An 18118-nucleotide genomic window follows, 5' to 3' on the forward strand; every position below is an offset into this window, starting at 1 on the left:
ACTATGAACGCTCCGTGTATTCCTTTATCTTTGACTATGACCGCTCCATATTCCTTTGCCTTTGACTATGAACGCTTCATGTATTCCTTTATCTTTGACTATGAACACTCCATATTCCTTTGTCTTTGAGTATGAACACTCCATGTATTCCTTTATCTTTGTCTTTGACTATGAACACTCCATATTCCTTTGTCTTTGACTATGAACACTCCATATTCCTTTGCCTTTGACTATGAACGTTCCTTGTATTCCTTTATCTTTGACTATGAACACTCCATCTACTCCTTTCTCTTTGTCTTTGACTATGAACAATCCATATATTTGTAGAAGTTTTACGAGTTAGTCTTCTAATTTTCTTTTGCAGGAGAAGACTATGCCCAACTACATTATTCGGCTCTACAAGGACTCAGATTATGATGCAGTCCGAGATATCTTTTCCCGAGGCATTAAAGAACACACCAAGACCGCTTTCTTTCACACTCTCAGTCTCCCTCACATCTGGGCTTTCCTGCTGGCCGTGTTTTTGGTTCTCCTACAGGTGATGGGGTCTTACCTCCTCTCCAGCATGGCGGTGTCTCTCAGCGTGGCAGCACTATGGCTCCTAAACAGATATATCTATGCTACTTATGTTGCAGATAGCCTGGCTACTGACATGATGAATATCCGGAAATATTACTTAGAGCAGGATGGTTACTGCTTCTGGGTCGCTGAGTTGGCGGGGGAAATTGTGGGGATGGTCGCTGCCATTCCTCCATATCCTCCCACTGGAGAAAACCAGGTGGAGCTTAAGAGATTGTCAGTTCCCATGAAACACAGAGGGAAAGGGATCGCTAAGGCCTTGTGTAGCACAGTCATTGACTACGCCCGGAAGAGAGGCAGTAGTGCGGTGGTGTTAAGCACCTCCTTGTCTCAGAGTGATGCCTCAATGTTATATCTAAAGATGGGCTTCAGAAAAACCAACACCGAAACCAATGAACCATTTATAATTGCAAAATTTATTGACTTCAGAATACTGTATTACCAATATGACATTCCCACTCAGAGATAAATCACATATTTTTTTTTAAATATAGCCAGCAAATTTTTAATCACCCTACATTGCCATGTTGTATCACCTTTGGTCTTAATAGCCGATCGACATCATGAGGGTGACTACCAGGGCATGATGAGAGGTACCAGTGCACTGTACAATTGTCCATGGTTAGGGAGCAAATATTCCCTTCTGTGTAGAGTTTCAAAGACATTATATCATGTGCTGACTATGCTATCATATTGTGTGGTCATACGAATCCTCATTCCAATAGACCCAAACCAAAGATGTTCCAGACCAAAGATGTTTTTCTAGCCATTGATGTTGTTTATTTGCTGCACTTTTTATCATGGATAGTAGAGGTACCATGTATGGCTGCTCTAAAACCCCCAAAATGAACAGTTCAATGCATTACAGTATTCTGCTATAACTTCCAATTGTGTTTTGATGTTGAAGTTATAAAAATGCCAAAGTTTTAATTTTCATTGATGAACTCACTGGGTAGAATTACCCATTATTTTGACCAGAAATACTGAAAGCGATGTACAATTCAGATTTCTTAGATTGTCACCAGAACAGGAATACAGTAATACCTCGGTTTACGAATTTAATTAGTTCTGCAGGACTTGTTGTATAGCAAACAATTTGTAAACTGAAACACGTTTTCCCATAGTAATGCACTGAAAACCAATTAATACGTTCCTGAGGTCAGAAAAAAGTAAAAAAACAATCTTTTATCTGTTCAAAACTCTTTATAAAGTGCATTTTAAAGGCATAAATACTGTACAGGGACAGGATTAATCAAGCAATAACATTCAAACATCCAACTTCAACTTTTAAAGCATCAAATATCAACTTTTAAAACATGGCAAACTTTTCAAAACAATTTCAAAACTTTTTGGAAGAGGAGGAGGAGCAGGGCAACTGGGCAGCACTAACACAAGCAGGTTCTTCTTCATGTCTAGGCTGTTTTAGTAGAAACCTTTCCATTGTCTGCTGCCTCCGGCACCTTTTAAGCATCCCCCGGAAAGGGGACATGATGTCGGTGTCAAAACTGTTCACAAGTCTCTGGTCTAGAGCCTTATCTGGGTGGTGCTGCTGTCCAAAGTCTGTAGGTTTACCCACAGTTGGCATACCTGCTTGAGTTCCCCGGAAGAGAGCTGTTCCTCACTCGTTTCCTCCTCCTCAAATGAGACCTCCTCCATTGCCTCCTTCTGCAGTTCCACCAGGTCCTCAGTGGTTAGCTCACGGTTGTGTCCCTCCTCCACCAGCTTGCAGACATCCTGCTTGGTCAGCTCCAGCCCCATGGTCCTCCCCAAGGAAACAATCTCCTCCAACACTGTTGACTCTGGTGCAGGTGCAGAAGCATTGGAGTCAGGTGTCACAACACAGTCTGGCCACAGGTTGCGCCAAGCAGAATTTAGGATTCTCTGGCTTACCCCAGCCCAGGCAATGGTGATAATCTGCAGACAGCTCACGATGTCAAAATGGTCTCTCCAAAATTCATGGAGGGTGAGGCTTGATCGATCTGTCATCTCAAAGCATCGCCAGAAAAGCTCCCTTGTGTAGAGTTGTTTAAAATTGGAGATGACCTGCTGGTCCATTGGCTGGAGTAGTGGGGTGGTGTTAGGAACACGACTGTGATGAAGTTAAAGTCCTCCAGCAGGTCTTCCTCGAGGCCTGGAGGATGAGCAGGAGCATTGTCCATGAGCAGCACGGCCTTGAGTGGCAGGTTATTGTCTACAAGGTACTGCTTGACATCAGGAGCAAAAACTACATTGACCCACTGCACAAACAAGTGGCATGTGACCAAAGTCTTTGGGTTGGACCACCACAAAACGCTCAACTGCTCCTTCTTCACTTTGTGTTTCTTGAAGGCCTGTGGGTTCTCTGAGTGGTAGATGAGCAGGAGCTTAATCTTAAGGTCCCCACTGGCATTGGTGCAGAACAGGAGGGTGAGACGGTGCTTCATTGGCTTGTAGCCAGGCAGTGAGGTCTCCTCTTCTGTAATGAAGGTATGCTTTGGCATCCTTTTCCAGAAGAGCCCAGTCTAGTCATATTTGAAGACATGCTGGGGAAGGTAGCCCTCTGAAACCATGACTTGCAGGAACTCAGAAGCAAATTCCTCAGCTGCAGCAACATCGGAGCTTGCGGCTTCTCAATGCCTGACCACGCTGTGGATGCCAGATCTGGTCTTGAAGCTTTCGAACCACCCCCTACTCACCTTGAAGCCTTCTGCATCAGCTGACATTCCTGGCTGTTGGTCGAGGAGGTCAGTGTGCAAGGCCTTGGCTTTTTCACAGATGATCGCCTTGGTCACTGTGTCCCATGCATGCTGATTCTCTTCAGTCCAGAGCAGGAGCAACTTTTCCACCTTCCCCAGAACAGATGGCCCTTGCTTTGAGACCCTGGTGACTCCCTTGGCTGCATCTCTCCCAGTTATCTTCTCTTTCATCTTTAGGATGGTACCGATTGTGGATGCACTCCTTCCATGCTCTTTGACGAGGTCAGTCAATCGCATTCCTCCTTTATGCTTCCTGACGATTTCTTTCTTGACCTCAAGAAGAACCATCTCCTTCTTCCTCTTCCCAGATTCCACTGCTTTCTTGAGTGCCATGACACCACAGTCACTAAGTGAGCAGAAAATAAAAGAAATGCTTTACACCCACAACCAGGCTCCCAGTGCTCCAGTCCAAGAGCCCTAAGTCTATCCACACAAGCTAATGAAAACCCCAAAAATCTGTCCACATGAGCTGGCATGGAAAGCACCCCACAATGCAGAACACACAGTAAAAGGCATGCAAATGACAAAGCTCAGCTCCTTTCCACAGACTCCAGCATGCACTGCGCTATAAACCTCCCAGACGAAATGCATCCTGGGGAAACTTGCTTCGTATTGCAGGAAAAATTTGTAAACCGAGGCATTATTTTCAATGTATTTTCATTCAGAAACAAAAAATTCAGTTAACCGAGGCGTTTGTAAACTGAGGCACCACTGTAGAAGGGAAATCATCCAATGGGAACATCTTAAAAGTGCAATAATGCCGCGCTCCTAAAAAACTAAATATGCTCAAAGAATCATAAATACTCAAATTATTGTGCTATAAATCAAACAATCATTGATCAATCGAAGTAAATTGAATATATATAAAATATAAATGTGTAAAAAATCCCAATTAATATGGTGATAAAGTCAATTCATAAATTCCAACAAGTACTTTTCTTGAAAAAAGTGCCCTCCAGATTTGGATATCAATATGCGCTCACCTCAATGGAAGCCTAACTTGCAATTAGGCAACCATAGCTTTATGTTTTAAAAGACAGGATGGATCATCTCTTCTCTGTTAGTAGTATGCAGAATATTAGATGTAATTCTGTGTTTCATCCACCGCGGTTTTCTTGGTGGTCTGCTCCCTTGATAAAGATTAGATTACATGGACCCAGGGGCGAACTGACAACTCATGGGGCCCCTGGGCAATAGGGGATCATGGGGCCCCTGTGTCCTTGCCCAAACTCAAAAAAGCCTATGAAAAAGGTACCAGGGGAATCTCATGGGGCCCCCAACTGAACCCGGGCCCTCGGGCAGTGTCCGAGTTTCCAAATGGTCAGTCCGCCCCCTGATGAAGCCACGTGACCCGGTGGCGCAACGCGTAGGGGAGGGGCTCTAACATCATCACACACACAAGATCATAGCAGCGAGTATAGGCTGTGTGTTCAGCACACACAGAGGAGGCTCTATAAGGAGTGTTAATGTTGTTTCTATTGTGAGTGTACAGATATACTGCTTACAAATAAAAAGTGTTAAAGGATAAGGCACTATATTCTTCTTTCTTCCATATACTTTGCACTGAGGAGAACTAAGGAGAAACAGAGAAATGGAAAGATAGATCTTTATCCTGCAGCATAAAATGGGGGAGGTCCATGTAACCTAATCTATATCAAGGGAGCAGACCACCAAGAAAACCCTGGTGGATGAAACACAGAATTACATCTAATATTCTGCATACTACTAACAGAGAAGAGATCATCCATCCTGTCTTTTAAAACATAAAGCTATTGAAGGAAAACCGAGGGCTGGGCCCACAGATTCAGAGGGTACACGATGCCACACAGACAGCGGTTCTTTTACAACAATTACGTTTACTGAACAGTTATAGTGATCATGTAGCTGAGCATACGTAAACAGAATGATAACAGCGCATAGCCATACAGTAAGAATAATACTGTCTAACACTAACCCCGTACTTGCGGACTTTTCCCCAATGTCCAGAAAGCAGCCTGGCTGCGCCTGAATGTTCCTGAGCAAGATACAACGTTGGGGTGCACCCTAAGTATTGCGCAATACTATTTGTAATCCAAAGGAAAGCGGAGTGTGTCTCTTGTAACTTTCTGGTATATCCAAAATGTCACTGACCACGTGTGGTGCGATGTGCTGCGGCAAAGCCACACTTACGGTTCCCTGGCAGGCTCTTGGTGCTTTCTCCTGACCCACTCCGGAACCGGACCATACAGTCACTTGTTTCCTGGTCTCGTTGTGGATCTTCCTTAGGTGCCCTCGCCAGATTCCACTGTGAGCCGTAAATCCTCTTCCAGGCCCCACACAGATTCTCCAGACGTCCTCAGCATCCATCAGCCAGACCCAGACTCCACTTCCTCCTCAGCACAGGAACTCCTCCCCTTCCCATAGAGTTTGTGATGCAGTAAGTCATTTCCTAATTGCAGCCTCAAACCTGCATTTACAGTTCACTATGACCCTTCTGAGGGTCCTACTCGGCCCTTTAATTAGTATTCATTAAACTTTATAGGGTAAATAAGCATTTATCTTGTCTTAGCAAAAGTCACTACAAAATCGATTCTTGTACTTTGCTGCCATCTACTGACCAAAGAGCATATTGCAGTTTAACATTACACACCAGTATTAATCCATGTGTCACACCCTTACACTATGGTGGCCTAATTGCAAGTTAGGCTTCCATTGAGGTGAGCGCATATTGATATCCAAATCTGGATAAGAAAAGTACTTGTTGGAATTTACTTTATCACCATATTAATTGAGATTTTTTTACACATTTATATTTTATATATATTCAATTTACTTTGATTGATCAATGATTGTTTGATTTATAGCACAATAATTTGAGTATTTATGATTCTTTAAGCATATTTCGTTTTTTAGGAGCGCGGCATTATTGCACTTTTAAGATTTTCACATTACACATTTATATGAGTGTGTGTACCAGTGCCAGCGAACCATAGTATATTATCATAGGTAATCCTAGTGGCTCACAAGCACTTTATTATTATAATCCAATGGGAACATCTGTTCTCGTTACAACTATCTTAAAGGATATTTCTCTCACTTAGGAGAGATTTTCTATCACTTCCTTTTTTATGTTTTCAGTACAGGAATTTAAATTTCCCTAATGGGACACAGAAGGCAAACAACTGTCAGGGATTCCATCTAGTATAGAAAAAAGTTTTTGGCATCTTAGGCCACTATGACAAAAAGTGTGTTTTTTTTTTTTACTAGAATAATCAATTTGAAAGATATATACAATCTTGTTAAATATGTGTAGAATATGACCCATTCATCTGTAAAAGAAAAATTCCTGTGGTTGGTTTATGGATAACTGTGTCCTACCCACCTGTAGGCAGGTGCAGTCTATTTTCCCCTCTGCAGGTGGCGCCAGATTACAGCGGCATTGCAGAGGACGAGGAAGTTAAGAGGAGCCTACAGTAGCTCCTCCATAGTCTCCTGGGTCACAGGGGGCATCTATCTGATTGGATACTGGTACCCCATATGACTTTGGGTCAGGCAGAGTCTACTTAACACCCTGGCTCTTGGGCTTGGAGCACATTTTGCATGTGATTAAAATAGGTCTCCCATCTGTCAAAGACTGTGCTTAGCATCAGGGAAAGGTTCCAGAGGAGTAGGGAAAGTGTAGGAACATGGCATCCAGTGTAGGAACATGGCATCCTAACTGGAAGCCCCCTTTGGGTACGGACCAGCAAGGCCACATTCTGCTCCTCGAAACAGACACTGTCGGCACACCTGAGACCTTCTCCTACTGATACATTGTTGTTATATTCTGAGTTCCCCCGGTTGGGTTGCCTTCTCGTTGGGCTTGTTGTGTACTGCAGAACTCCAAACAAAATATAGTCCTGTTACTCTGCACCTGCACTCTTAGTGTTTCTGCCACCTCACCACTCTGCACTCCCACGCCTCTTCTCCAGCAAAAAACAAAAGTTGCCATAATTGATGGAACCATGAATTCTGTGCTCTACCAGAAAATCCTGAAGGAGAATGTCCGGCTATTAATTCCTGACCTCAAGCTCAAGCACACTTGGGTTCTGCAACAGGGGGCTTAGGGGGCAATTACTTTTTCACATAAGTCCAGGCAGGTTTGAACAGCTTTTTTCCCTAAATAAATTAAATCATCATTTGAAAACTGTATTTTGTATTTACTCGGGTTATCTTTGCTCAATATTAAATTTTTTCATGATCTGAATCATTTAAATGTGGCAAATATATAAAAAAAATCAAGAAGGGGGCAAATGCTTTTTCACAGCACATTAAATACTCATACTTCCTGCTAAATTCCACCATCTTGAGGAGATAATGTTGATGGAAAATCCTCCACATCTGAAATTTCTGGGACCATCGGATGCCTGAGTCCCTCGCTGCCCCCTTTGGTAGCCTTTCCTGGCCCCCTACATCATTACAGGACAAAGTTGTAATGGAGGAGCCAGTGGAAGGAATCGGGTATTCACCTAGAAGTATGCTGGATGACAGGAATATCTTCTGGTTGGTGGCACAGGTGCCAGGACAACTATTAACCATTTTTGTTCATGTGTCGTGCTCATTTTTTCCTGTTTTAAGGTAGCAACAGAGTCCCTATGAAATGAAATATATACCAGAAATATACCAAGTCAACTTAAGATGACATTAAAGAAAGAAGCTTGTTGTTCGCTACTGGAATTCGTTGTTTACTGTAGACAAAGATGTCACCTTGATAAGAGCAATGTCTTTGAAATGAGATGTAAGATATTGGCCTTAGTAACAGCAGAGTGCTGGTCACCATCTTTGTTTCTGACAAAGCCACCATTGGATGCACAGTGGAGATGTTTTGAGGTTCCTGAAATAGGTGTGTACAGTATGCAGGGGCTTACGGGATACCACTGAATGGGAAGGAGTTAAATGTGTCTCAGATCTTTCCCGGGCTTTCTGGGGTCCTGCTCCCTGGTGTAATCCAGATGAATACCAGGGGAAGGCTTAGAGCTGAGAGCCTGCACATGGAATTACAGAGGAAGGACTGCTGCGCCACGTAGTCCTGCTGGAGCTTGTGGCCACCCTAGTGGGTCACCCTGCTGGGATTCATCCTGGAACCACAAACTTACCAACTATGGACTAATGCTAATGGGCTCTGCTGAAGGTATGATCTGGGGTGTGGAGGGTGCGGGGGGGGGGGGCTGACTTATTGGACTCTGGAAGCTCCTTTTAACAAGGGGGGCCCCATATCCCACCACCCATGAGAACGAGTATGGGGTACATAGTACCTCAACTCATTTGTCAAAGAGTGGAAAAAGGGAGTAAAACCACAACAACAGTTTTTGCACAAGTCCTTTATTAAAAAAATAAAAAGTTTAAAAAGTGTTCCCCAGAATAGATCCAACATCAATCATGATGAATGCCGGCTGCTGATCCAAAAAAAAAAAAGAGCTCTGAACACGACGAAGACTCCCACCATCTGACATCTCAGCTGTCTGACAGTTCATAAATAACTAAGGGGTGGGGCAACCCAATGACATTACCAGGTGACCCTGCCCCCATGTGAAGTTATTGATCCAGCATACCCTGGTCCCTTGTGATGATGTCACAAGGGGGTAGGGTCACCCAGGTGACATCATCGGGCTGCCCTACCCCTTAGTTATTTTCGAAGGCAGGAGCCTTCTTTGGGTACAGAAATCCTTCCACCCACCCTTCCCTTCCTTCCACCCACCCCTCTCTCTCTTTCTTTCTTCCACCGACCCCTATCTTCCTTCCTTCCACCCTTCCCTTCCTCCCTTCCTTCCATGTACCCTCTCTTTTTTCCACCCACCCACCCCTCCCTTCCTTCCACCCACCCCTCTCTCCCTTCTTTCCACCCTTCCCTTCCTTCCTTCCACCCTTCCCTCCCTTCCTTCCTTCCTTCCTTCCTCCCTTCCTTCCTCCCTTCCTTCCATGTACCCTCTCTTTTTTCCACCCAGCCATCCCTCCCTTCCTCCCTTCCTTCCACCCACCCCTCCTTTTGTTCTTTGCTTTCTTCCTTCCCTCCACCAACTCCTCCTTTCCTTCCTTCCACCCACCCTCTCCCTTCCTTCCACCCACCCCTTCTTTCCTTCCTTCCAGCCACCCCTCCCCACCTTCCTGCCACTCCTCCTTTCCTCCCTTTCTTCCACACTGGTTTGCGGCGTTTTACCACATTTTGCCGTGTTAGAGCGTTTTTACAGCTAACAAACTCTAGAAACCCACTAGTCTTGGGTTTTTTTCCAGCCAAAAAACATTGATTCCAGTCTATGTGTGTTTGGACACCTAGGATAACTTGCTGGGGGTTTACTAGCTGTAGAAAAAATTTTTAAAAAACGTCAAAAGCCAAAAACAGCCGCTGTAAAAATGTCCCGTGTGCGTGAGGACTAAACTTTACGAAAACATGAATGTAAAATATTGCATGTCAAGGATATGGAGTTATATATCTACCACTCAAAAAAACTACCAAAAAATCTGCCAATAACTGGGCCTATCATACGAATGGATAATACTAATCAAAAACAACGACATCCCTGCATATGGACACAGATGTCAATCCTTTTACAAACACATCTAAAAACTACCTAAAACAGCGGTTCTCAACCTGGGGGTCGCGACCCCTTTGGGGGTCGAACGACCATTTCCCAGGGGTCGCCTAAGACCATCGGAAAACACATATTTCCGATGGTCTTAGGAACCGAGACACCGCTGCTCTGTCTCGCGATCTGTGGGCGGGATGATATGCTGCCCCTGTAACCTGGCCACACCTCCGGGATCACTCAACAGCTCCGCCTCCTCGCCGCTGATTGGCCACCGGAACTGTAGCTCAGGAGAGGCACACAGGCGGCCAATCACCGGCGAGGAGGTGGAGCTTGGAGAGGAGGAGCCGAGCGGCAGAGCACGCAGATCGAAGAAGATCGAGGGAGCTGCAGGACCGAGTGAAGAGGAGAGAGGCCAGAGAAGGAAGACAGCTGACAAGTAAGTGCAAATTTTGCTTCTGCAGGCTGTAGATGGGAGAGGGAGAGAGCGAGCCCAGGCTGGAGCAGGGGTCAGCAAGGTAAGTATCATTGGTGTCAGTGGGAGGAATAGTGCCCTATCATTTGTGTCACTAATACCAACGATGGGGCACTATTCCTCCCCCCACTGACACCAACGATGGGGCACTATTCCTCCCCCCACTGACACCAACGATGGGGCACTATTCCTCCCACTGACACCAACGATGGGGCACTATTCCTCCCACTGACACCAACGATGGGGCACGATTCCTCCCACTGACACCAACGATGGGGCACTATTCCTCCCCCCACTGACACCAACGATGGGGCACTATTCCTCCCCCCACTGACACCAACGATGGGGCACTATTCCTCCCCCCACTGACACCAACGATGGGGCACTATTCCTCCCCCCACTGACACCAACGATGGGGCACTATTCCTCCCCCCACTGACACCAACGATGGGGCACTATTCCTCCCCCCACTGACACCAATGATAGGCACTATTCCTCCCCCCACTGACACCAACGATGCGGCACTATTCCTCCCACTGACACCAACGATGGGGCACTATTCCTCCCACTGGCACCAATGATAGGCACTATTCCTCCCCCCACTGACACCAACGATAGGCACTATTCCTCCCCCCACTGACACCAACGATGGGGCACTATTCCTCCCCCCACTGACACCAACGATGGGGCACTATTCCTCCCCCCACTGACACCAACGATGGGGCACTATTCCTCCCCCCACTGACACCAACGATGGGGCACTATTCCTCCCCCCACTGACACCAACGATGGGGCACTATTCCTCCCCCCACTGACACCAATGATAGGCACTATTCCTCCCCCCACTGACACCAACGATGGGGCACTATTCCTCCCCCCACTGACACCAATGATAGGCACTATTCCTCCCACTGACACCAATGATGGGGCACTATTCCTCCCACTGATACCAATGATGGGGCACTATTCCTCCCACTGATACCAATGATGGGGCACTATTCCTCCCACTGATACCAACGATGGGGCACTATTCCTCCCAATGACACCAATGATGGGGCACTATTCCTCCCACTGACACCAATGATGGGGCACTATTCCTGCCACTGACACCAATGATGGGGCACTATTCCTCCCACTGACATCAATGATGGGACACTATTCCTCCCACTGATACCAATGATGGGGCACTATTCCTCCCACTGACACCAATGATGGGACACTATTCCTCCCACTGACACCAATGATGGAGCACTATTCCCCCCACTGACACCAATGATGGGGCACTATTCCTCCCACTGACACCAATGATGGGGCACTATTCCTCCCACTGATACCAATGATGGGGCACTATTCCTCCCACTGACACCAACGATGGGGCACTATTCCTCCCACTGACACCAATGATGGGGCACTATTCCTCCCACTGATACCAATGATGGGGCACTATTCCTCCCACTGACACCAATGATGGGGCACTATTCCTCCCACTGACACCAATGATGGGGCACTATTCCTCCCACTGACACCAATGGCGGGACACTATTCCTCCCACTGATACCAACGATGGGACACTATTCCTCCCACTGATACCAATGATGGGGCACTATTCCTCCCACTGATACCAATGATGGGGCACTATTCCTCCCACTGACACCAATGGCGGGACACTATTCCTCCCACTGACATCAGTGATGGGGCACTATTCCTCCCACTGACACCAATGGGGCACTATTCCTCCCACTGATACCAATGATGGGGCACTATTCCTCCCACTGATACCAACGATGGGACACTATTCCTCCCACTGATACCAACGATGGGACACTATTCCTCCCACTGATACCAATGATGGGGCACTATTCCTCCCACTGCAAAATTACAGTTCTGAAGTAGCAACGAAAATAATTTTATGGTTGGGGGTCACCACAACATGAGGAACTGTATTAAGGGGTCGCGGCGTTAGAAAGGTTGAGAACCACTGACCTAAAATGTAAATCTATGTGCCTAATACAGCATATAAACCCACATTCTTATTAGAATAACTGACAAAAAAAACACCGACCTCTAGTGGACAATGTGCTAACTGCCACCCCATCAGTGAATATACACTCTCCGGCCACTTTATTAGGTCCACTTGTTCAATTGCTTGGTAACACAAATTGCTAATCAGCCAATCACACGGCAACAACTTAATGCATCTAGACGTGGTGAAGACGACTTTCTGAATTTCAAACCGAGCTTCAGAATGGGGAGGAAATGGGATTTAATTGGCTTTGGACGTGGCATGGTTGTTGGGGCCAGACGGGCTGATCTGAGAAGTTCAAAAACTGCTGATCTACTGGGATTTTCACCCACAACCATGGCATAAAAACCAGCCTGAACAAAAAAATGGCGTGGGATTTGTCGGGGGATCCAAAAGAAATGTAACTATTTTACCCCCTAGTGCGGGGGGCATACTTATAAACTAATTTCGGTTCCTCTGGCAAAACACTCGCCAACTGCTTACCATCTTTATGGATAGTCCAATGTTTCTCGATAATCCCCTCCAGTTTTTTATGTTGGTGTCCAACACAAGAACTGTCTGCTTGTTCCCTTCAACTACCGCAGTAAAAGATTTCATCTAAAATGCCTGGTCTGAAGTCCCTCAAGGGGTGCATTTAACCACTTCCTGCCAGTGTTTTTGGACTTTTTTTTACCAAAAAAAAACCCATTTTTTTTGGTAAAAACACAAACATGGAAAAATGCCGCTAAACATGGGAAACTGCTGCAAAACGCCACTAAACACTAATGCAAAAACGTAAATAAAATGTAAAATGACTGCCGGGAGAGCCTCTCGTTCCTCCGGGAGGACGTCATATGATGTCCTTCCTGGATCGCACCTTGTGCGTGCCCACAGAGCCGCGCTGTTGTGAGATCTATCACCGGCCATGTATCTTGGACACAGCCAATGACAGATCTGTGTACCAGCCCCATTGCCAATGCCATGTGACCTGCTGTGACCAATCACAGCAGGTCACATGACAGTTGTATACAAAGGATGGCTTCCTTTCATGCCATCCATTGTATACAAGGGTGTCTTGCTGTGAATGGTCACAGTGATCACATGCACAGGCTGGCCCAATCACGGCTCATCTGTGTCATGTGATTAGCCATGGCCAATCACAGCTAATCACAACAAAAAAACCTAAATGAAATGATTTTATTCAATTAAATGCTTGCTTATAGCAAAGAAATTCTTTGCTATAAGCAATCAAATTGTGTACAGAAAAAAAAATAATACTGATCACTTCCCCAAAGTAGTACAATGTTACTATGGTAACATTATACTACTTTGGTCTTAGTGAAATATTAAAAACAAAATCTTTAAAAAAGAGAAAAAAATGTATTAAAAAATAAAAAAAAGATAAAAAAAATAAAATAAAATTTAAAAAAAATTAACGTTTTTTTTTTTTTCGTACTGTCACCAGTCAGTGTCCCTGATCACTGCAACACCAGTTATATGCTGACGCTGTACTGCACTGGTGACAGTATGTAAAAAAAATTGTGAAAATAATTTATTTAATTTCTTAATATTCCAAAAAATTATGACAAAAAAAATTACAACTTCAAAAAACTCGCCATGCTTGTTATGAAATACGTCGGACTGTCTACTTTGCAAAAAGGGGTAATTTGGGGGATATCTGTACTGTCCTGACATTTGGGGGATATCTGTACCGTCCTGACATTTGGGGGATATCTGTACCGTCCTGACATTTGGGGGATTTCTGTACTGTTCTGACATTTGTGGGGATATCTGTCCTGTTCTGACATTTGGGGGATATCTGTACTGTCCTGACATTTGGGGGATAAATGTACCGTCCTGACATTTGGGGGATATCTGTACCGTCCTGACATTTGGGGGATATCTGTACCACCCTGACATTTGGGGGATATCTGTACCGTCCTGATATTTGGGAGATATCTGTACTGTCCTGACATTTGGGGGATATCTGTCCTGTTCTGACATTTGGAGGATATCTGTACTGTCCTGACATTTGGGGGATATCTGTACCGTCCTGACATTTGGGGGATATCTGTACCACCCTGACATTTGGGGGATATCTGTACTGTCCTGACATTTGTGGGGATTTCTGTACTGTTCTGACATTTGGGGGATATCTGTACTGTCCTGACATTTGGGGGATATCTGTACTGTCCTGACATTTGGGGGATATCTGTACTGTTCTGACATTTGGGGGATATCTGTACCGTCCTGACATTTGGGGGATATCTGTACTGTCCTGACATTTGGGGGATATCTGTACTGTCCTGATATTTGGGGGATATCTGTACTGTCCTGACATTTGGGGGATATCTGTACCGTCCTGACATTTGGGGGATATCTGTACTGTCCTGACATTTGGGGGATATCTGTACTGTCCTGACATTTGGGGGATATCTGTACTGTTCGGACATTTTTGGACCTCAAGAAATTTGATTGGCCATCAGTACTTCAGGATTGGTCAATTTTCAGATATATACCATAGTTTGTGAACTCTATAACTTTCCTACAGACTAAATAATAAATCCTAATTTGGGTTATTTCCACCAAAGACATGGAGCAGAATACATCTCGGCCTAAATTTATGAAGAACAATTATTTATTTGTAAACTTTTATAACAGAAACAAAGAAAAATGTGGGGTTTTTTTCAAATTTTTTTTTGTTAAAGGTCAGGAAGGAACAGTATTAGAGGGTCAGGAGGGAACAGTATAGGGTGGCCAGGAGAGAAAGTATGGGGGAAGCAGATAGGGAACGGTATAGGGGGGCTAAGAGAGAGAAGTATATGGGAGCCAGGAAGGAACAGTATTGGAGGGTCAGGAGAGAACAGTTTAGGGGGGTCAGGAGAGAACAGTTTAGGGGGGTAAGGAGAGAACAGTTTAGGGGGGTCAGGAGAGAACAGTTTAGGGGGGTTAGGAGAGAACAGTTTAGGGGGGTCAGGAGGGAACAGTATAGAAGGGTCAGGAGAGAACAGTTTAGGGGGGTCAGGAGAGAACAGTTTAGGGGGGTCAGGAGGGAACAGTATAGGGTGGCCAGAAGAACACAGCACAGTACAAGGGGGACAGGAGGGAATAGTATGGGGGAGCCAGAAAAAAACTGTATGGGCAGGGAAGGAAGGAAGAGTACAGGGAGGAGAGAAGGAAATATGGGACCGCCAGGAGGGAACAGTATAGGTTTCACTGCATTCACTATATCCGCTCTCCCCAGACCCGGCATTCACTATATCCGGTCTCCCCGGACTCCGCATTCACTATACCCGCTCTCCCCAGACCCCGCATTCACTATATCCGGTCTCCCCGGACTCCGCATTCACTATATCCACTCTCCCTGGACCCCGCATTCACTATATCCGGTCTCCCCAGACCCCGCATTCACTATATCCACTCTCCCCGGACCTCGCATTCACTACACCCGCTCTCCCCGGTCCCCGCATTCACTATATCCGCTCTCCCCAGACCCGGCATTCACTATATCCGCTCTCCCCGGACCTCGCATTCACTATATCTGCTCTCCCCGGACCCCGCATTCACTATATCCGCTCTCCCCGGACCCCGCATTCACTATATCCAGTCTCCCCGGACCCCGCATTCACTATATCCACTTTCCCCGGACCCCGCATTCACTATATCCGCTCTTCCCGGACCCCGCATTCACTATATCCGCTCTCCCCGGACCCGGCATTCACTATATCCGCTCTCCCCGGACCCTGCATTCACTATATCCGCTCTCCCCGGACCCCGCATTCACTATATCTGCTCTCCCCGGACCCTGCATTCACTATATCCGCTCTCCCCGGACCCCGCATTCACTATATCCGGTCTCCCTGGACCCCGCATTCACTATATCCGCTCTCCCCGGACCCCACATTCACTATATCCGCTCTCCCCGGACCCCGCATTCACTATGTCCGCTCTCCCCGGACCCCGCATTCACTATATCCAGTCTCCCCGGACCCCGCATTCACTATATCCACTTTCCCCGGACCCCGCATTCACTATATCCGCTCTCCCCGGACCCCGCATTCACTATATCCGCTCTCCCCAGACCCCGCATTCACTATATCCGCTCTCCCCGGACCCTGCATTCACTATATCCGGTCTCCCCGGACCCTGCATTCACTATATCCGCTCTCCCCGGACCCTGCATTCACTATATCCGGTCTCCCCGGACCCCCCACTCACTATATCCGCTCTCCCCGGACCCCGCATTCACTATATCCGGTCTCCCTGGACCTCGCATTCACTATATCCAGTCTCCCCGGACCCCGCATTCACTATATCCGCTCTCCCCGGACCCCGCATTCACTATATCTGCTCTCCCCGGACCCCGCATTCACTATATCCGCTCTCCCCGGACCCCACATTCACTATATTCGCTCTCCCTGGACCCCGCATTCACTATATCTGGCCCCCCACAGTACACAGAACATGGAAATGTAACTATTTTTGTAAATATAAACCGCTAAATCCATTTTCACATTAGTACATTCCCAGCAGTATATAACAGTCATGTGACTTCTATCAGTGTCCAGCACAGCACTGGTTAAATCTTGTAGGAGAAGTTTTCATTCTCCTCTGACTGTCCTATGATACTGCATGACCCCTTACCCTCTGTCTGGACAGTGCTGATTCTGTCTCTAGCCATACACACCAAACTGAGCATGCACAGAATGCCCCCAAGGCTCTGTTCAGCAGTAGAAAAAGGGGACAGTAGAAAAAGGGGAGGATCATAGAAGACAGGATCAGACAGCCTTTTTACACAATGCAGAGGATTAACCCCTTAGGTTCCACAGGGAGTATAACAAGCATGCTTTACTGCATCTACAGACTGATTGTACTGGTGTGGGTTTAGTAACACTCAGTGTCATTTCTGTCTGCTGCCTCGTTCCTCAGCTATCACATATGACATGTTTTCCTGACACCCAGTGATGCCGAAAGGGGGGTACCACCAGTCCTCCTTTAGGGGGCCCGGGCATACAGGGGGTTCTGGACAGTGGGGGGTGGGGAGGGTAGCAATTGCAGAACGATGCCCTGTGCGGCTCTCTGCAGCAGCTGAAAACTGGCTTCTCCCCCTCTCCCTCCCACCGGCTTTCAGCTGCTGGAGGGATAGGCACAGACCAGTGTTGCCAACCAATGGCGCTGCTTATCTGAGTGTGAGGGCGTGACTGCTGATGAGTTGCTCCGCCTCAAATCTGACACATTCCACGCAAAACCCCAAAAATGGACTGGACAAAATTATTGGCACCCTCCATGTAATATTTGGTAGCACACCCCTTGGAAAGAATTACTGAAGTCAATGGCTTCCTGGAACCATCAATGAGTTTCTTCCACCTCTCTACTGGACTTTTGGATCGCTCTTCTTCCTCCAACTGCTCCGGGTCTCTCAGATTGGAAGGTTCCTCTTCCCAACTGCTGTTCTGAGATCTCTCCACAGGAGCTCTATGGGATGGAGCTCTGGACTCATCGCTGGCCAGTTCAGTCCTCTCCAGCGCTTTGTCTGACACCATTTCTGGGGGGCTTTTTGATGTGTACTTTGGGGTCATTGTCCTGCTGGAAGACCCATGACCTCTGATGGAGACCCAACTTTCTGACACCGGGACCCCAGAATTCTTTGATAGTCTTCAGATTTCATAATGCCATGCACACATCCAAGGCATCCCCTGTCTGAAGCAGCAAAGCCACCCCAAAACATCAGTGACCCCCCTCCACCATGTGTGACTGGAGGGACTGTGACCCCCCCACCATGTGT

At 46.5% G+C, this 18118-nt stretch overlaps 1 protein-coding gene across 1 annotated transcript; it reads left to right on the forward strand.

Annotated features, from left to right (window-relative positions):
• Nucleotides 1-361: 361 nt before the first annotated feature.
• On the forward strand, nucleotides 362-1467 carry LOC149428573 (N-acetyltransferase 8-like). The gene has a single exon (XM_089667244.1). It carries the CDS (start codon nucleotides 374-376, stop codon nucleotides 1046-1048), a length of 675 nt encoding a protein of 224 aa, XP_089523370.1. The 5' UTR covers nucleotides 362-373; the 3' UTR covers nucleotides 1049-1467.
• Nucleotides 1468-18118: the final 16651 nt, after the last annotated feature.

The sequence above is a fragment of the Staurois parvus genome, unplaced genomic scaffold (genome assembly GCF_062004578.1).
Source record: "Staurois parvus isolate SC_StPar_1 unplaced genomic scaffold, SC_StPar_1.0 ptg003127l, whole genome shotgun sequence".
In the NCBI taxonomy this organism is placed as follows: Eukaryota; Metazoa; Chordata; class Amphibia; order Anura; family Ranidae; genus Staurois; species Staurois parvus.

What these genes read in the sequence shown, in the direction of transcription:
- LOC149428573 (XM_089667244.1), top strand. Translation starts at nt 374, where the DNA reads ATGCCCAACTACATTATTCGGCTCTACAAGGACTCAGATTATGATGCA.